The 21,723-nt window shown below is 35.8% G+C and overlaps 1 protein-coding gene across 2 annotated transcripts in view; it reads left to right on the forward strand.

Moving 5' to 3' along the window:
* The window catches only part of LOC136028004 (zinc finger protein 664-like), a 39,334-nt gene that overhangs the window by 13,249 nt on the left and 4,362 nt on the right, over positions 1-21,723 (forward strand). For both annotated transcript variants that reach the window (XM_065705544.1, XM_065705543.1), the window contains exon 3: positions 6,008-6,166. In XM_065705544.1, the coding sequence (XP_065561616.1) occupies positions 6,008-6,166 (159 nt within the window). The remainder of the gene's footprint in view (positions 1-6,007; positions 6,167-21,723) is intronic.

Consider the following 21,723-nt stretch of genomic DNA (forward strand, 5'->3'; position numbering starts at 1 on the left):
TAGGTGTAATTATGATTTGTCTTCCATAGCTTGTGGGACTTAATATGTTTGCGGTATGACGAAGCTTTAAACTTGAAAAAAAGTAGTCTAAATTGTTTAGTGTGATTACCTTTCAGTTCTTTCTTTTCCTGGACACATTCTCTGCTGAGAAATTAAGGCTTTTTAGGATTAAGAAAAAAAAAATTTAGATTTTTTTTTTTTGGCTGGGTGATTTATGTATTTAGAATAATTTACCCTTGTTTACTTTTTTGACACTGAACGATTTTTTAATGAAATTTATGGAAATATAAAATAAAATATATAAAAAATAAAAGAAATAAATCAGTCCTTCAATTTGTGTCCAAGAAATTAGATGACAATATTACAAAATCTGATTGACGCACTCCTGGCTGATATTGCAGAATTTTTAAGTGTTGAAAGTTTTTTTCATTAACTGCTTGCAATAGTAATTTGTTTCAAACCTTCATCTAAAAAAATTTGGTTAATTGTGTACCTGGGGTATCGTGTAATTACCAACCTGTCAATATGATTACCCTAGTTGGGGCAATATAGTAAAGAACAAATCTCGGTCTGTATTAATCAAAAATTTAAAAACGCTTAGAAAAAAAATTAAGAAAAATGTAATTACCATTTTAATCTGATTCAGGAATAATAACTATAATTTGGATGAATCAGAAGGGTGAAATTATGTTGGAAAACAAATCCATCGGGATATGTACATATAGCTGGAAATCCCTGGATAATTGTTTCGACCCTAAATGAAAACCACACCATTATTGAAAACTCCTTATAGGGAAGTTCCAGTCCCCCCTCCATCCTTGAAGAACAAAGAAAGTCACTCTTTTTGCATGGTTAGCTCTGATGTGTCATCTTTTTTTCTTTTCTTCTTTTCTTCAACTCTAGCGGAGGCACTGGAACTACGTAAAGCGCTGTTTAAGGGCTGAATTAAAAGGAAGCTGACATATCTAGTGCCTGTTATTAGAAAAAAGATGACATTTTATTAAATTGTAAATTTTACCTAGTAACTGAATATTCATTTACAAGATGACGAGTAACGTCATACATCGTAGGTATCAACCATAAAAGCCGTGGTATTTCTAATATATACAAATATAAAGGATGAAAGCGTAAGCTGCCTCAATATTTAAAGTTGGTAATCATTAAAAAATTAAATATTTCGTAGTAACGAAGTTAAGGAGCACTTGGCTCAATAATTACCGAGATCCTAAAAAGGGAATTTGGTAAAAAAAAAAGATCCACCAAAATAATTAGTTTAATTTTACCTTTCAACATACATTTTAATTGTTTACACTTTTTAACTTAATAAATTCAAAATTATTGGAACTTTAAGGAGCAAATGTCAGCATATTTTTATTGAACTGCCAATCCGTATTATTTTTTTTGTTTTATTCAATAATCTTGGTTCTGACCGTATTTCTTTTTTTATGATTAATTTTTGTATTGTATTGTATCAGATGAACGACGCTTCTTGACTACTAAGGTCCCTGCGTCGGCCCTGCAGTGCATTCCCGCAGCGTGATTCGATCTCTGGGTCCCGTATTACCAAGCTAAGGTCAAACCCACTGCGCCACCAGAGGACACAAAGTTCCCCCCTGGTACATCGACCGGATTAATTTTTCTTCAAGACTCTGAGGGAATGGAAACATTCAGCTCAAAATAAGGATTATTTTTACTAAAGTACAAATTATTTTCTGGTCTTCAGAATGCATGGTTTTTTTTTTACAAATTATATATTACAAAAAATTTCGTTTGTATTTAAAATATCAAAGATAAAAATAGGGATTGCAGTGTTATAAAAATTTGAGTTGCTCAGTTTCCAAGAATGAGTGGAAACTATATTCTTGTGAGCAAGAATATATATATATATATATATATATATATATATATATATATATATATATATATATACATAATTTTAAGTTTATTTTCATTAGTTTTCTAGTTGCGTTGATTCTTAGTGATTTTGTATTTATTTTTTGTCGGTGTTTGAAACACCAAATGATAGTGTTCAAAATATCTATAGTTTTTAATAAAACACAATTGACGCAAGATGCTTTAGCCTTTTATGATTACTAAAGGGGAGAAAGGGCAGTAGCGAAACTTCTGTTTGTAGTAATATTTGTTCATTTTAAGTTTGACTTTAATGTTCAATTTAGTTTTTACTCATTTTAAGATTTATTTATCCATATTTTGTAGTTCCTGCTATCTCTATGTTTTCTGTGATTGTTTGTTTTAACTTCTGTTTGTTTTTGGCTTCACAGGACTTTGTTTTTGCTGGTCTTGTGCCTAATATGGTTCTTCACTTTTCTTAGAAAAGTTTCTTTTTTGGAGATACTATTATAATTATTATAAATAAAAGGGGAAGCTTTTGGATATTCTACAAAAAGCTTGAATTAAACCCCTCTGTAAGAATGGTGATAAGAGTGAGTTTGGTTACTCTAAGAGACATTAGCCTGGTTTCTCTAAGACAATAAGGAAGAAATACTTGGAAACAAATACTTAGAAACAATTAAATACATGGTACTTTTTAGACTTGGACATGCAATAGATAAAGTTTTAAGAGAAGAACAGTGTCGTTTTAGGAAAGGGAGAGAGAGTACGTCCATCAATTGCTCATTCTTAGATTAGAAATAAAAACTACCTGAGTCATCAGAATCCTTTGGTCCTCCTCACTTTATATAGATTATGAGTAAACTTTGTATCCAGCCGACAGAAGACTTTTAACGAATGTCCTACCCATATACGGTATCCGACATACATACATTTTTAAGCTATTCGCGCTATGTAAGAGAATAACCTAACCGCGGAGAAGATAGCAAATGAGATTAGAAGCTGGTTTCCTATTGAACCAGTAGTTACGGAGGATGGAGTTTTACTCCTGTTCATTTTGTTCATTTTGATTGACCTCGCCTTAAGGAGAATACGAAAGGCTATGGGAGGGAGTGGAGTCAAATGGGAAAGTAAAACCCTCCGTGATTAAGATTGTGCAGACGATTTGAGCGTCCTAAATGAAAATACCAGCATAATGAATGTTTTACTGGGGTTTTCTGAGTCCAGGGTGCAAGAATTGGTTTGAAAATTAATGTGAAGAAGAGTTGGCTGCTTAGACTGGTAATAAGCGAAGCTAAATTGGTGATATTGGATAAGGAAAAGATCGATTAAGTGGATAATAGGTGGTTAATCCATTAAGTAGAGATCTTAGGTGGTAAGATCAGTTAAGATGATGGATATAGTGAAGATAATAAAGTAGAAAAGCCAAGATTGTTTTTCTAAAAATAGAGAAAACACCCAAGCTCAGTGTGTTTTTTTTTTTCATATTTGAAAAAAATTTCCCAAACAAGAAAATAAGTCTATAAACCAAGATTCGAATATTACAAGAAATAGTGATGACAGTGTTTAAGTATGGCTCTGAAACATGGGTACTCTTAAAGACTGGAGAAGACATGTTCGAAGTTTTCTAGTAGAATTGTCTACAAATTACTTGATTTCCCGTCTGATTGACTGTATTTCAAACTGTAAGTTGTACAAAAAAGCGGCGCAATTTTACTTTTGGGTGCTATAAGAAGAGGAAGGTTGAAGTGTGTTTTCTGCGGATAAAAGACGGCAGATATCCAACGATGGTCCTTTTCACCCAACCATCGAGGGGTTTGATGAGATCAAACAGTTCGTGGTAACGAACTGTAGTAAGGAGCGACCCGGCTCAATAGTAACCAAAACTCTAAAAAATTGAATTTTGATATCAATAGCTACATAAAAAGAATCGCATTTTAATGCTGATTTTAAATATATAAGTTTCATCAAGTATAGTATTACCCATCAAAAGTTACGAGCCTGAGAAAATTTGCCTTATTTAGGAAAATAGGGGGAAACACCCCCTAAAAGTCGTAGGATCTTAACGAAAATGACACCATCAGATTCAGCGTATCAGAGAATCCTACTGTAGAAGTTTCAAGCTCCTATCTACAAAAATGTGGAATTTTGTATTTTTTGCCAGAAGACAAATCACGGGTGCGTGTTTATTTGTTTGTTTTTTTTTTCGTTTCCCCAGGGGTCATCGTATTGACCAAGTGGTCCTAGAATGTCGCAAGAGGGCTCATTCTAACGGAAATGAAAAGTTCTAGTGCCCTTTTTAAGTGACCAAAAAAATTGAAGGCCATCTAGGCCCCCTCCCACGCTCATTTTTTTCCCAAAGTCAACGGATTAAAATTTTGAGATAGCCATTTTGTTCAGCATAGTCGAAAACCATAATAACTATGTCTTTGGGGATGACTTACTCCCCCACAATCCCTGGGGGAGGGGCTGCAAATTACAAACTTTGACCAGTGTTTACATATAGTAATTCAATGACAAGGGCACAGGATTCTCTAGCATTACTATAAGAAAACAATGAAAAATAAACATGAAAACGTTTTTTTCAAATGAAAGGGAGAAGTAGCATTGAAACTTAAAACGAACAGAGATTATTACGCATATGAGGGGTTCTAAAAATACTTTAGCATAAAGAGCGAGGTATTTAGGAAGAGATAAATACCTTGCTCTTTATGCTAAAGTATTTTTAGTAATTTCAACTATTTATTCTACGACATTTCTGATTCAGGGGTCATTCTTAAAAGAATTGGGACAAAACTTAGGATTTAGTGTAAAGAGCGAGGTATTAACGAGGGTACAAACCCCCTCGTATACATAATAAAAATATAAGGTTATGAAAGTTTGTTACGTAAGTTACTTCTTAAGTTACGTATATTTTTTACTAATAAAAACATTCATTAAAAATTAAAAGTTCTAGTTGCCTTTTTAAGTAACCGAAAAATTGGAGGGCAACTAGGCCTCCTTCTCCACCCCTTATTTCTCAATATCGTCAGATCAAAACTAAGAGAAAGCCATTTAGCCAAAAAAAGAATTAATATACAAATTTCATTTTAATAATTTATGTACGGAGAGCCAAAACCAAACATGCATTAATTCAAAAACGTTCAGAAATTAAATAAAAAAAACTAATTTTTTTAGCTAAAAGTAAGGAGCGACATTAAAACTTAAAACGAACAGAAATTAATCCGTATATGAAATGAGTTGTCCCCTCAGCAATCCCTCGCTCTTTACGCTAAAGTTTGACTCTTTGCCACAATTCTACTTTTTAAAACAATTAAAAGCTTTAGCGTAAAGAGCGAGGGATTGCGGAGGGGACAACTCCATTTCATATACGGATTAATTTCTGTTCGTTTTAAGTTTTAATGTCGCTCCTTACTTTCAGCTAAAAAAATTAGTTTTTTTTATTTAATCATAAGGAAGGATTTAACAGAATTTGAATTTTTAAGGAGGGTGCAATAAGGGAAGTTTTGAATAGATTGAGATGAAGGTGGAGTATGAGTAGCTCTGTTGGCCCCAGGCAATCCGGTGTTGCAAAGAGCTGTTATCAGTAGTTTTAGCAGTATCTCCGCCCGAGGCCATGCTTAGGCATTATTGCTTCGAAATTGTAATGCAAAATGATTAGATCCATTTTGAAATTGATTCTTCTGTGCTTAAAGTCCAGCTGAACTTGCAGCATCCCTGTTTTGTTTCATTTTTGGTCATTTTAACCTCGAGGAAGAAAATTACAGCAAAAATTAGCAAAGGAAGAAAGGAAGAAAATTATGCCGCAAATATAGCAAAGCTGCAATACTGTCTATTGGAGTCATTTTCCTTTGAAAAAATTATTTTTCACGATAGGAGAGCTGCTTCTTAAACCTCCGCTCTCCAATATTAAGTCTTTTTAAACACATGTAATTACCTAACCCTTGTTAATGCTTTCAGTGTAGCACTTGTAAACTTTAGCCTAAAAAGTGGGCAGCCCCACTCATACAGGGAATATTTGTCTTTTTGGGTTAAGTTTTAATTTTTTTCTGCTTTTAGTTGAAATGAAGTTGTTTTTATTCCTTTTGGTATAGGTTTACAGCAAAAAAGTTTATCTTTCAAATTGATTTCGAAACTTATTTTACTTTTATTTCAGAAATAGAAGGTACATACTCAAATGATGAAGAAGAGCCTGTTGGATGTATAAATCCGTATTTGTCAACTAACCATGAACAGGAAGAAAATGAACCTTGTATCCCTGTAAAATTGGAACTGCATCCTCAGCGTCTGAGTTCAAGTTCTTCACACATAAAAGGTATGTCCCTCTTCTACAATTAGAGTTTCGCAAATAAACCGTGTTTGGTTTTATCTTTCTTTAATTTGCTCATATACTTTTTCGCTTCTTTTATTTTTATTCGTCCCTTTTTATTTTCTTTTTTCATGTCGTAACTTGTCTAAGGGATTTTCGACCATTCCCTTCACTGCACCTCTTTAATGTCAACTTTGCAATTTTTATTTGCAATTTTAAGAAATTTTGAATGCAATTAAAGTTTTATATGCATAAATATACATTATGTAAAATTTTAAAGGAAAATATACAATACGAGAGACCACCGATTTCTAAGCTGTATGTATTATAATTATAATGTGTCATATAATGATCTCAGAATTGTCTCATAAAAGGTTTATTTTTTTGGCCTAGAAAGTTTTTTTTTATCGCAAAAAGTCTAACGGAAGGCATATTAACTATGTTTTACAAATTTAACATTATTATTAATATATTTATTAGCCACAATATGCTGTTAATATTTGTTAACTTTAACTTAATATTTATTTATTAGCTTTAGCTTTGTTGTTAATATAATAAAGTAAAGAAATCAACTCTATTGACTATGTCTTTGCATGTCACTGGTTACTATGGGCGAAATACGTCTTTAACTACCATTCACTCCTGTAAATGATCTGAATTACAGATCAACCTGCTCTGTAAGTTCAAGTTGATTTTAAATTAAAGTTTATGTTTCTACAATCTTTGTGGAAAAGAAAAGCAGATTATCTTAGAATTGGTTGGAAAGAGGCTATAAGGAAAGATTTTAAAAGAGGCAGCAGACAATTAAGTTTTGAAAAGAGTATGTAGGATGGAATGTGAGCAATTCTATAGCGTTTTGCAAAAAGGGCCTTGGAACTCAAAGGGCTCTTTCGGACCATATGCTTAATTCATTTTTGGAAAAAAAACGGTCTTATGCCCTTTTTGCAAAACGCCACGAAATTGTGAGACCGCGGACGGTCATTTTAGGTGATAAATTCTAGTTAGTGGTAGTATTCGCACGCACCGTTTTAGGTATTGTATTGAACTGTTTACTAAGTTACATCCGATTGAGCCTCCCTCTCTGAATGCTCAGGATAAACGTTGCTATTGGTGCCACTATCACTAATGGCAGATATTGGTGATAAATGTCTCTGCAAAATATTTTCAGGTGAGATGTCACCTGTGATCTTTCATTTGAATATCTTGAAACTAATGTATAAACAAGTGTGTTCTCACAAATTCTACAAAAGTACTTTCAGCTTCAAAAGTCATTATTAGCGGAGTCTGCATAATATTTTGAATATAAATATCCTTACATTAGAATGCTGTCAGATTTGTGTATTTTTACCGGTTTTGTTTAGTCCCATTACATGCCTAAATGGGGCATTCCACGTCCCATTTAGAAGGGAGAGTCACCGTAGTAGTGGTCCTGAAGTTTCAAGTTAATATTCTTACCCGTGCCTAAGATATTGCTGATACACATTTTCGATAGCCGGGTGCAAATATTGTCTTTTGATTTAACTCTTCAGACCTCTCACCATTTCCCGATTTTTCACGTCTTACCCGTTTCCCTACTGGAGCTCATCCAGGATCAAACATTCCCAAACAAGAGTCACCGTAGTAGTGGTCCTGAAGTTTCAAGTTAATATTCTTACCCGTGCCTAAGATATTGCTGATACACATTTTCGATAGCCGGGTGCAAATATTGTCTTTTGATTTAACTCTTCAGACCTCTCACCATTTCCCGATTTTTCACGTCTTACCCGTCTATAATTTCCCCATGATAAAACCTGTATGTAAAATATGGACAAAGTCCATTATATAAACTCCTTGTCCCGGGATCTGCAGAAGCACGGTATCCTCAGATGCATAAATTATAGACTTTTGACTGCTTTGAACAAAATGATGTTTCAAAATTTTTATCACTGTTGAGGGGGCATCTAAAAATGCAAGGGGGTAGCTGGCTAATTTCAGATTACTCCAACATCCCTCTCAACATACCTCGGAAAACTCAATTTAATACCCTTAGCCGCTCGTTAGATGTTTCTAATGCGCCCTTTTGACAACAGTAGTATCGGCATAATGATTTTAAAGTCATCCCCATCCCTCGCTTCAAAGACATCCCTATCCCTGCTTTTAAACGCAACCCTATCCTGTCATTCCATGACAGTTAGCAGGTGTTTGCGACGTCATAGGGAATGTTATCTTAGAGACGCGGGTAGATGTTACTTCATAAAAAATGTTTTGTAGGAGATGCAGGTGCCTGTTACGTCACAAGGAATGTTTTCTAGGAGATGCAGGTGTCTGTTTCCCAATTAAGAAGGTTTACTTTGGTTGTTACGTAATAGGGAGGGTTTTATTTAATTGTTACATAATAGAGTTTGGAGTGTTACATAATATGGTTTGGAGTGTTACATAATGAGGCTTGTTAGAGTCCACTGGTCAAGTAGGGAAATTTTTAAGACATTTTTCTTCAAGACGTTTCAACAAATTCCAAGGCGTTTTTTTAAGAGATTTCTCTTCAAGAGGGTTCAAGACATCCAAAGATGTTTTTTCAGTCATTTCTTTTCAAGACGTTTCAAGACATCCCAAGACGTTTTCCTTCAAGGCGTTTTTCGAGACGTTTCAAGACATCCCAAGGCGTTTTTAAAGAGATTTCTCTTCAAGAGGGTTCAACACATCCCAAGATGTTTTTTCAGCCATTTCTTTTCAAGACATCCCAAGGCGTTTTCTAAGACATTTTTTCGTCAAGGCATTTTCCCAGCATTTCCTTAGTTCACACGTAGTAGGGAAATGTTTTCTTATGTGCAGGATGACGCATTTACATGTGACTTGTCCTTCAGACCCCTGTGGAGATCTTCGATTTTAACTGAGGAGACCACAGACGTGAGTGTTAAGTAATAACGGTGCACACATGAGATGTTACATAATACTTTAAGAGATTAAATAAAAATACAGGTTTTTTAAATGAAAGTAAGGAGCGACATTAAAACTTAAAACGAACAGAAATTACTCCGTATATGAAAGGGGCTTTCGCTCCTCAACGCCTCGCTCTTTACGCTAAAGTTTGACCCTTTCTCTTAACTCTACTTCTTAAAACAGTAAAAAACATTAGCGTAAAGAGCGGGGCGTTGAGGAGGGAAAGCCCCTTTCATATACGGAGTAATTTCTGTTCGTTTTCAGTTTTAGTGTTGCTCCTTACTTTCATTTAAAAAACTTGTTTTTTTAATTTAATTTCTGGACGGTTTTTAATTAATGCATGTTTTGGTCTTGGCTTTCCGCACATGAATAATCAAAAAGGAAATTTGCATATTAATTTTGTTTTGGCTAAATGGCTTTCTCATAGTTTTGATCGGAAGTTTTGAGAAAAAAGGAGCAAGGGAGGAAGCCTAGTTGCCCTCTAATTTTTTTATTACTTAAAAAGGCAACTAGAACTTTTAATTTTTTACGAACATTTTCATTAGTGAAAAATATACGTAATTTACGAATTAACTTATGTAACGAACTTCTATATTCGTATATTTTTATTGCATATATGAGGGGGTTCACCCCTCGTCGACACCTCGCTCTTTACACTAAAGCTTAAATTCTGTCCCAATTCCTTAAGAATGACCCTTGAATCACAAAGGCCGTAGAGTAAATAGTTGAAATTACAAAAAATACTTTAGTATAAAAACGAGGTATTACGAGGAGGTAAACTCCTCATATGCGTTATAATTTCTGCTCGTTCTAAGTTTTAATGCTGCTCCTTACTTTCAGTAGAAAAAAACTTTTCATATTTATTTTTTCATCGTTTTTTTTAATAATGCTAAGAAATCCTGCGCCCCCTTCATTGAAAGTATCTTCCCAATTGAGAAGTTTTTCCGTGGAAAGATCCACCCACGTAACCGCCCCTCCACCTCGACTTTCCCTCACAAACCAAAAATCCCCCTGAAAACGTCCGCACACTTCCCAGTAACCATTACTATGTGTACACAGGTCACAGTCTGTAACACAGGTCAAAGTTTGTAACTTGCAACCCCTCCCATGGGGACTGCGGGGGATTAAAGTCATCCCCAAAGACATAGTTATTAGGTTTTTCGACTATGGTGAATAAAATGGCTATCTCAGAATTTCGATTCGGGGACTTTGGGGAAAAAATTTGCGTGGGAAGGGGCCTAGGTGCCCTCCAATTTTTTGGTCAGTTAAAAAGGGCATTAGAAATTTTAGTTTCCGTTAGAATGAGCCCTCTCGCGACATTCTAGGACCACTGGGTCGATACGAACACCCCTGGGAAAAAACAAATAAACACGCATCCGTGATTTGTCTTCTGGAAAAAAAATGCGAAATTCCACATTTTTGTAGATAGGAGCTTGAAACTTCTGCAATAAGGTTCTCTGAGACGCTGAATCTGATGGTGTGATTTTCGTTAAGATTGTGTTTTCAGGGGGTGTTTTCCCCTATTTTATAAAATGAGGCAAATTTTCTCAGGATCGCAACTTTTGATAGGTAAGACTAATCTTGATGAAAGTTATATATTTAAAATCAGCATTAAAGTGCGATTTTTTTTATGTAACCATTTTTTAGAGTTTCGGTTACTATTGAACCGGGTCGCTCCTTACCACAGTTCGTTACTACGAACTGTTTGATTTCAATGCGTTTTTTCAATGAGGCTGTATATTCTAAAGATTTTATGTTCACATTAAGATTCGAAAGGACCATTTTCATCCAATAGAATTGCGCTATAGACAGCTGGACTATGAAAACCTTTGTAATATTTTGATTTAGGAAATATATTCTAAGAAATAACCAATTCTACACGGGAGAATTCTTATGTCCCGCTTACTAAAATGATTAAGCTAATAGTTACATGTTTCTTATGACTGCATTAATTGAGATGTAGAGGGGAAAATCGATTACTAGGAATCGCTTACACTTGGTATGTATCTGCATGTTAAGTAATGCTTTAGAGAGCGTTATCAGATAATATTACTACCAGAGATGAAATAAAAGCGAAAATACCATTATGACTAGAATATGCCACACCTTCATACATGATCAAAAGTGTTTCTTTTTCCTCTTTACTACACAGAATTTTACACTTATATTAAGGGCATTCTGGCACATGTAAGGAATTGATAGAAAACAATATCAACAAAAATAAAAGAAAGTACGTCTATCGGGGTATTCAAACATCAGAAAACACTTAGATGAAGATGAAGGGTGCCACAAGTAGCAGGCACATAATGCAATGGTGATGTGAAACTATTTTAGGGGGGTCAGCACCAAGGGGTTTGCTTACGGAAAACACGAATCAATGGATTTAAAGCATAAGTTTTATAAAAAAAAAAATGTTTGAAAATATCTTAGGAATGATGAGAGGGTGCCAAGGGACCAGTCATAGTGTGACACGGTGGCATGAATGGACATGGTGTATCACAGGTCGGCTTGCGAAAAACATGAATCAATGGATTTAAATCAATTTTAATCATGAAAATATCTGAAAAATGTCACAGAAATGTATTATGTATTATTGTTAATATGTATTATCGTTAATATGTTAATATGTATTATTGGGATGCCACGGGGTAGCCACATACTGCCACAGTGGTGAGAATTGCTTGGACTAACATGTTCTACAGATTAAAGTTGAGGTGTGAGGTGTTAAATGAATGTTCTGGCGGTAGGGTGACTCAAATCTAACATCCAGCCAATGAAATGAGAGATTTTTATTAAGACCCCTCAGAAATAACTCCTAACAAGGTTTGAATTTATCTCTAATAGCAACCCTCCCACTCCAAAATTGGTTGCTAGGGGGGTTAACCCACATATTGCCATGGTGGTTTGACATGTTTGGACTAACATTTTCTGGAGTTTAAAGTTAAGCTGAAAGGTGTTAAAAGAATTTTTCGACTGAGTGGGGGGGGGAGCGAAATTTAACACTCAGTCAAAGAAACGAAGTATTTTCATTAAAAGCTTCAAAAATAACCTTGTGTGGCAATGATTTACCTCTGGCGAGATTATGTGAAATTTGAAGAGACAATATTATTCAAATGTACGCTTTTCCACAGGGGGTTTCGTCGTCTTGGCGACATTTTCACTAAAAGCCCTCCAAAACATCTTAATATGGCTTAAATTTACCTCTGAAGAGAAAATATTATCGAAATGTGCGTTAGTTAACCGGAGTGCATAGTCGTGGCTCAAAGAAACGAGGCATATTCATTAAATTCCTAACAATTATCTTAATGTGGCTTAAATTTACCTCTAACAGAATTATGTGAAATGTGAAGAGAAAATATTATTCAAATATGCGCATGTCAACCTTGTGTGCATAGGCTTGGCTCAAAGAAACGCGGTGTTTTCATTAAAAGTTCTCAGAAATAGTTATTAATAGGGCTTAAATTTACCTCTAACGATATTATGTCAAATTTGCAGATAAAATATTATCCAAGTGTGCGCTTGTCAACCTTGGGTGCATAGTCTTGGCTCAAAGAAACGAGGCATTTTCACTAAAAGCTCTCAAAAATATGTTAATGTGGCTTAAATTTACCTATAACGAGATTATGTGAAATTTGAAGAGAAAACACGAATTAAGTGTGCGCTTGTCAACCGTGGGTGCATAGTCTTGGCCCAAACATTTTCATTAAAAGCTCTCAAAAATATCTTATGTAGCTTAAATTTACCCATAACGAGATTATGTGAAATTTGAAGAGAAAACACGAATTAAGTGTGCGCTTGTCAACCGTGGGTGCATAGTCTTGGCCCAAACATTTTCATTAAAAGCTCTCAAAAATATCTTATGTAGCTTAAATTTACCCATAACGAGATTATGTGAAATTTGAAGAGAAAACACGAATTAAGTGTGCGCTTGTCAACCGTGGGTGCATAGTCTTGGCTCAAAGAAACGAGACATTTTCATTAGAAGCTCTCAAAAATATCTTAATGTGGCTTAAATTTAATGTGGCTTAAATTTACCTATAACGAGATTATGTGAAATTTGAAGAGAAAACACGAATTAAGTGTGCGCTTGTCAACCGTGGGTGCATAGTCTTGGCCCAAACATTTTCATTAAAAGCTCTCAAAAATATCTTATGTAGCTTAAATTTACCCATAACGAGATTATGTGAAATTTGAAGAGAAAACACGAATTAAGTGTGCGCTTGTCAACCGTGGGTGCATAGTCTTGGCTCAAAGAAACGAGACATTTTCATTAGAAGCTCTCAAAAATATCTTAATGTGGCTTAAATTTACCTGTAACGAGATTAGATGAAATCTTAGAAGAAAAGATTTCATAGGTTTTCACCTAAGAAGAAAAGGAAAACTTTTGTTCATGTATGTAGGTGTAGCATATGATTTTAATTCAAAACCAACGGACTCGGTCGAGGCCGTGATTGATTAAGATCAAGTAGGTTTGGACATCAAGCTTCGGCTAATTGTAGAAAAGCCAAGATAGATAGTCTGACTGAGTGAGAGGCAAATTTGACAGAAGCCCTTATTAGAATTGTATAAAAATGATGTCAGTTCATTAGTTGATTGATAAGTCAATCTATTATCCGTCTATGCGTCATTCCTTGAGCAGAACTAAGGTAAATAGTCACAGAAATAAGAGATTAAAGAATTGGATTGATTTTTGGTTGATGTTGATAGACAATGTCCACTGGACTTGTATGCAAGAACTCTTAGACCGAATTTGCTCGGAATAACAGACGAACAAGTTACCTAAACCTAATAGGCTTCGAGTAGAAAGGTTCCCTGGGAAAAACACATTGAAAGAAAATGGAATCTCTTAAAGTATTAGGTAACATCCCATGTGTGCACCGTCATTACGTAAAATCCACGTGTGTGTGTCATCCTCAGTTACAATCGCGGATCCCCCACGGGGGACTGAAGAAATAAGTTATGTGTGAACGCGTCATAATGAACATAAGTAAACATACCCTTATTACGTAAGAACTAAAGAAATCATGAAAAAAACGTCTTGAAGGGAAAAGTCTTAGAAAACATCTTGGGATATCTTGAAACGTCTTGAAGAGAAATGTCTTAAAGAATATCTTTAAGATGTTCCTTGGAAAATGTCTTGAAACGTCTTGGAGAAAAATGTCTTAAAAACGTCTTAGGTTGTTTTGAAACGTCTTGATAAATGTCTTAAAAACTTCCTTGCTTGACTAGTGAACTCTAACATACGCTATTATGTAACTTCCCAAACCCTACTACGTAACAACTAAATTAAACCCTCTTTATTACGTTACAACCAAAGTAAAGCCTTCATATTGCGTAATAGACACCTACATATCCTAGAAAACATTCCTTATGAATTAACAGACACCTGCATCTCCTAGAAAACATTGCTATGACGTAACGTGCTTCTGTGTCCCTTCGGAAACATTCCCCATGACGTATCACACACCTGCTGGCTGTCTTGGAATGACAGGATAGGGCTGCGTTTAAAAGCAGGGATAGGGTTATCTTTAAAACTAGGGATAGCATGACTTTAAAATCATTATGACGATACTACTGACAACAACCTTGCATTTTTTTCACCTTAATATCCGAAGTCTTTCTAAAGACTTCTAAAGAATAATTCGTGGGCAGCTTTTATAACTTACTAAGCCTGTCCTATGAGCTGTGGGGCTCTCTGTCGTCCCTGAAGGCATAGTTATGTAACTTTTAGAATATTTTGAGCAAGATGGCTTTTTCAAAATTCTGACCAGGTGTCTTTGGTGGCAGGGAACCTTAAAAGACCATTGGAGGGAGACTGGTTGCCTTGGGCTATTTTTCATCATCTCCTTACATTCCCTGAGAGTTTCAACTTAATACCCTCTGCCGTTGTGGATTCAGACGGTGTCTTTTGTTTGTTTTTTTTTAACATACTCCTCAACATTCCATAATTTACTGAATCAGAGGCGCTTCCTTTCAATAGTTGTAGGTTTTGTATGTAAACGATGGGGTTATTGCAGTATTTATATACTTCACACCAGTGCTGCGGGGGGGGGGGGAGTATTGTATCCTTTGAGGCATAATTATTACTACTTTTGATTATTTTGAACAAAGTGGCTCTTCTAATTTATATCTTTACGAATTTTCTTTTATTTGTATGTTATGTTCAAATTTCACCAATCAAGCGTATCCTCGTTTCTCTATAGTATACTTTATGTGTTAACAATCGGCAACATGCGTAATTTATAGCCCTTGTTATTGGGGCTTTGAGGGATGTCAACCCCAGAGGTATAGTTATTTGACCTTTGGACTAATTAAAAACCAATGGCTGTCTCAAAATTTTGATCGGTTGTCTTTGGAGAAGAAGAGATTTCTTAGGTGAAATCTGGGAGTGGACTGGTTGCCTCTCCGTTCCTTTTGATGTAAAAACAAAATGCTAGAACTTTCGATTTCCAATTAAATGAGTCCCCTTTGCAGTTTACACTACCAGCCACTTCCATATGAATTGAATGCAGAATACTAGTAAGGATATGTTGAAGGATTATGGATCTTTACTATTGGCAACGCTAGATTGGCTACCTCTGATTCCTCTTTTAGAGTAGACCGTTTGTTATACCCTTTGAAAATTATAACGCAATACATCCTTTGTAGGGAATGGGATTATTGGGAGAGGGTCTTTTCCAGTGACTATTTTCCGTTAAGCAGCGTTTAGGCCTGTTGGTGCTGTGGTTAGAAGAAACCTGGAGCAGAAGGTGGTAAAACCGAATCCAGTACCAAAAGACCTAAATATCGGGCCAAGAATAATCGAATTACAATGCTGCAATTTTTCGAAGGCGCTGCTTTTAATTTGAGGTCTGTTTCTAACAACATGACACGATTTAAATTTCAACGGTTGGAAAAGATACGTCATTTGAACAACAAGAAATTTGAAAAGACTTATCCAAAAAGCAAAGGGCATGGAAAAATATTTAAGGTGTTACTTAATGAATATGTGGCACAAATGAAAATGATTGTAAAACAAGTGAAAGTAATAACTGCTAAGCAAAAACAATAGGTATGGAACAAATGACAGTGAGAATCAGGTTGAATTACAAACGACAATTTTTCAACAGTGATCTATTTTTAGAAACTGAAAAGACTGTTTTAAGTATCCATTATGTCTTAAGGAATTATATAAGATGACGCATGAATCTAAACGGCTAAAGTAATAGTCATGGAAAAAATATCTGAGGTAATGACTAATGAACATTACAATCTATGGCTGGAAGACAAGCCACAGTGATGATCATATCGAATCATAAACGAAGTTTCTGTTTGGAAAAGAAGTAGCGGTGAAAACCACTAAGAATCCCTGGGGAATACCGATCATACAAAATGTGTGATTCTGAAGGAGTAAGAGGAAGAACAAATTGAAGCCACGCCAAAATTTCTTGATTGAATTGAAATTGCCGATTTGACACCTCATGACTTAAAACTAAAGAATAACGCGAGGATTGTGCCAAATTCGATTAGAGCTTTAATTTAAAATGTCGTATGAGTAACGTCGTTTATGAGTTCAGATGAAAACAAATCGTATAAAATGAATGATTCTTTCATGTGTTAACAGGAAGGAGGATGGAATTGACTCAAGATATGTTTGACTCGTTATTGTTTATTTGACGCCTCATTACTTACAACAAGCGAATAATGAACATTTATACTCCTTTTAAACGAACAACCGTGTATCTATCTAAAACCTCTTTTCGTTGGAATTATTTGCCTTGTTAATGTTTTTCCTAGGGTGCTTTTATCAAACCTAACCTGAAGCAATAACATCGAGAAGAAGGTCTTATTATCTGCTGTTAGAAGACAAGAAAACAACAAGAATCAATATATATAAGCCTGTTGAGTGCTGGGGCCTGGCCTTGAATTCGGCTACATAGTTGTTTTTTTTTTTTTTTTGTAAAACTGGTATATCGACATATCTGGCCATAAAACGATCTAAATAGGTCACGACTTCAAGGACTAACTCGTATTTATCATTTCTTGATTGTATCGAACCTATGATGACGCCATGACATCAACAAGAGGCTGAGAAGATACGTGACAAAGAGATTCTATGTATAAAAGCATGCAGTGTAGCTCTGCCAGGACCCGAAACTGAAGCCGCCGGGCTGACGTCTAACATGACAGAAAATGGCAACTTGATTTTTATTATGCTACAGTTCCACCTTAAGCATAGTTGTATTTTCCTATAGAGGAACCTGGCTAATTAGTTAATTAGATACTTCTTAGATACTTCACACTGAGGAAGATGCGTTGAGGCTGGGCCTACGAAGTTAAGTCGCTAAAAACATTGTTTTCCATCCTTAATTACGTGTTTCCTGGAGGATATCGTTCAGATTAGTCTTAGGAGAAAAATTTCCCTTCCTCTATTCTTTCCCTATTCTGAGGCATCATTATGTTTTAACCATTGATTCTATGAGTTTATTAAATAAAAAAAAACACGTTTTTTCAACTGAAAGTAAGGAGCGACATTAAAACTTAAAACGAATAGAAATTACTTTGTATATGAAAAGGGCTGCTTCCTCGTCAACCCCCTGCTCTTTACGCTAAAGTTTGACTCTTTCTCTCAACTCTTCTTTGTAAAACAGTAAAAGCTTTAGCGTAAAGAGCGGGGCGTTGATGAGGCAGCAGCCCCTTTCATATACGAATTAATTTCTGTTTGTTTTAAGTTTTAATGTCGCTCCTTACTTTCAGTTGAAAAAATGTGTTTTTTTTACATTTAATTTCTGAACGTTTTTGAATCAATGCATGTTTTGATTTTGGCTCTCCGCAGAAGGATAATTAAAACGAAATTTGCATTTTTTTTTTTTTTTTTTTTTTTTTTTTGCTAAACGGCTTTTTCATAGTTTTGATCGAATGATTTTGAGAAAAAAGAGCAAGAGAGGAAGCGTAGTTGCCCTCCATTTTTTTGGTTAGTTAAAAAGGCAACTTGAACTTTTAATTTTTTACGAATCTTTTTATTAGTAAAAGATATTATGAAAAGAGAAATCACCAATGCAACAGCACAAACACATAAAAAAAAGAGACAGAAGGAGAAAAGGAAGACTGTTTTCCTAAATTACGTAACTTATAAATTAGCTTACGTAAAGAACTTTTTGTTCTCATGTTTTTATTACATATATGAGAGGGTTCGCCCCCTCGTCAGTACCTCTCTCTTTACACTAAATCTTAAATTTTGTTCCAATTCATTAAGAATGACTCCTGAATCACAAAAGCCGTAGAATAAATAGTTGACACTACTAAAAATACTTTAGCGTAAAGAGCGAGGTATTAGGAGGAGGTGAGCCCCTCATATGGGTAATAATTTCTGTTCGCTTTAAGTTTTAATGCTGCTCCTTACTTCCAGCTAAAAAAAAACATTTTTAATATTTATTTTTTCATTGTTTTTTTTAAATAATACTAGTAAATCCTGCGCTCCCTTCATGGAAATTTTCTTCCCCCATGACAAATTCCTCGATGGAAAGTTCCCCCAGCATATCCCCCTCTTCTCAACCCCTCCCTCTTACCAAAAAATCCTCCTGAAAACGCATGTACACTTCCCAATAACCATTACTATATGTAAGCACTGGTCAAAGTTTGTAACTTGTAGCCCCTCCCACGGGGACTGTGGGGGAGTAAGTCGTCCCCAAAGACATAGTTATAAGGTTTTTCGACTACGCTGAATAAAATGGCTGTCTCAGAATTTTTATCCGTTGATTTGGGAAAATAATTATCGTGGGAGGGGGCCTAGTTGTCCTCCAATTTTTTTGGCCACTTAAAAAGAGCATTAGAACTTTTCATTTCCGTTAGAATGAGCCCTCTCGCAACATTCTAGGACAACTAGGTCGATACGATCACCCCTGGGAAAAAAACCGAACAAACAAATAAACACGCATCCGTGATCTGCCTTCTGGCAAAAAATACAAAATTCCACATTTTTGTAGATAGGAGCTTTAAACTTCTACAGTATGGTTCTCTGATACGCTGAATCTGATGGTGTAATTTTCGTTAAGATTCTATGACTTTTAGGGGGTGTTTCCCCCTATTTTCTAAAACAACGCAAATTTTTCAGGCTCGTAACTTTTGATGGGTAAGACTAATCTTGATGAAACTTATATATTTAAATCAGCATTAAAATGCAATTCTTTTGATGTAGCTATTGGTATCAAAATTTCATTTTTTGAATTTAGGTTACTATTGAGCTGGGTCACTCCTTACTACAGTTCGTTACAACGAACTGTTCGATTTGTTCATGCTGCTCTTTAGAGGTCTCCCTCGGTCCACTCAGTGTGTCCCTAGGTGGTGATAGGGGAACGCCCTACTGATGTGTTGGGTACATCCATAGGAGGCACTGACCAAGGTGGGACCTTGTCCCTTTGGTCCTTGTCCTCCAGGTGGAGGAGGAAGAAGGCCTCTCAAATGTATACTTACAGGGTCCAGCGGCGTTTCCACTCGTCCCATGAGTTACAAACCTTCTCCCAGCAATGGGTGAAATTACATGGTGACGTAGAACACAATTGTGGAAGGATCCTCTATAGAGGGACAACTGCTTACTACGGGTCACTCCTTACTACAGTTCGTTACCACGAACTGTTTGATTTGTTCATGCTGCTCTTTAGAGGTCTCCCTCGGTCCACTCAGTGTGTCCCTAGGTGGTGATAGGGGAACGCCCTACTGATGTGTTGGGTACATCCATAGGAGGCACTGACCAAGGTGGGACCTTGTCCCTTGGGTCCTTGTCCTCCAGGTGGAGGAGGAAGAAGGCCTCTCAAATGTACACTTACAGGGTCCAGCGGCGTTTCCACTCGTCCCATGAGTTACAAACCTTCTCCCAGCAATGGGTGAAATTACATGGTGACGTAGAACACAATTGTGGAAGGATCCTCTATAGAGGGACAACTGCGACAGGGCGTATGATCCAGATCTATGAACGACCTCTGCAAAGGGCTGCCTCGACCCTTTCGGGGTACCGTAAGACTGGAGACCTTGCGGTCAACTCTATTCCCACTTGAGGAGCGCCCATATATATATATATATATATATATATATATATATATATATATATATATATATATATATATATATATATATATATATATATATATATATATATATATATATACTAGCTGGTGGTGGTGGGGGACCTTGTTGGTGGGGGCGCTTCGTGCCCTCCCAAGCCCTCCCCGCTCGCGTAAGTTGTTACGCGCTCTATTAGTTACGCGCCATTGTAGTTGTGTCCCTGTGTCCCACCTGTGAATATATATATATATATATATATATATATATATATATATATATATATATATATATATATATATATATATATATATATATATATATATATATATATATATATATATATATGTGTGTGTGTTTTTATCTACGTAAAACTTGCGGATATACAACATTCTTCGCTGTCCCATTGTCGGTGCATATAAATAGATTGTCAGGTTTACCGACTCTTGAACATGCAACATATAATTGTCCATGGGAAAACAATCCGTATTCAGATCTATACCTCATGATTCTAATTATTGCCCTTGAGCTTTGTTGATGGTGATTGCTAATCGATCATTCCCTGTGTCGCCGTTGTCATTTATATATCCCCCTGTGCCCCCCGGCGTCCCCGTTGTAGTTGTGTCCCTGTGTCCCGGTCGTCATTTGTGTCCCGGTGTCCCAGTCGTCATTTATATTCCCTGTGTCCCGGCGTCCCGGTCGTCATTTGTTATTCTCTGTGTCCCGGTCGTGATTTGTGTCCCGGTGTCCCAGTCTGTAATTTCTCTTTGAGTGTCCCGGTCGTCATTTATATTCCCTGTGTCCCGGTGTCCCGGTCGTCATTTGTGTCCCGGTCTGTAATTTCATCAGTTGACAAACATGACGTCAGTCGACAAACAACTTCATGACGACATACAGCTCAATCCTCATAATGACGTCAGTCGACAAACATGACGTCAGTCGGTCGACAGACACACAAACAAACAACTTATTTATATATATATATATATATATATATATATATATATATATATATATATATATATATATATATATATATATAGACTAGCCGTTATCCCCCCTGTGCCTCCCGGCGTCCCCGTTGTAGTTGTGTCCCTGTGTCCCAGTCTGTAATATCTCTTTGAGTGTTCCGGTCGTCATTTATATTCCCTGTGTCCCGGTCGTCATTTGTGTCACAGTCTGTAATTTCGTCAGTCATATTCCCGGTGTTCCGGTCGTCATTTGTATCCCGGTGTCCCAGTCTGTATATACATTCGTTTTTGAATTGGTATATGATGAAATGAATTTTTTGTTTTTTTTTCCTTTTTTCTTTTTCTCCTTTATTTTTCAGTTTTTTTCCTTTTTTAGTTTTTTTTTTCTTTTTCAGTTTTTAGTTTTTGTATTAGTTTTTAGTTTTTTTTTAGTTTTTTAGCTTCTTTAGTTTTTTTAGTATTTTCTTTTTCGTTTTTTTTGTAGTTTTTACCTTTTTTAGTTTTTTTTTCTTCTTTTGTATTAATGCTAAAGCCAAGGTTCGAGCCTGGAACCTCTCGGACCTAGAACCTAGATCATAATGCTTTACCAACTCAGCTACTTCGGCATGAATACATTCGTTTTTGAATTGGTATATG

This window comes from Artemia franciscana, chromosome 6, assembly GCF_032884065.1.
Source record: "Artemia franciscana chromosome 6, ASM3288406v1, whole genome shotgun sequence".
Classification (NCBI taxonomy): Eukaryota; Metazoa; Arthropoda; class Branchiopoda; order Anostraca; family Artemiidae; genus Artemia; species Artemia franciscana.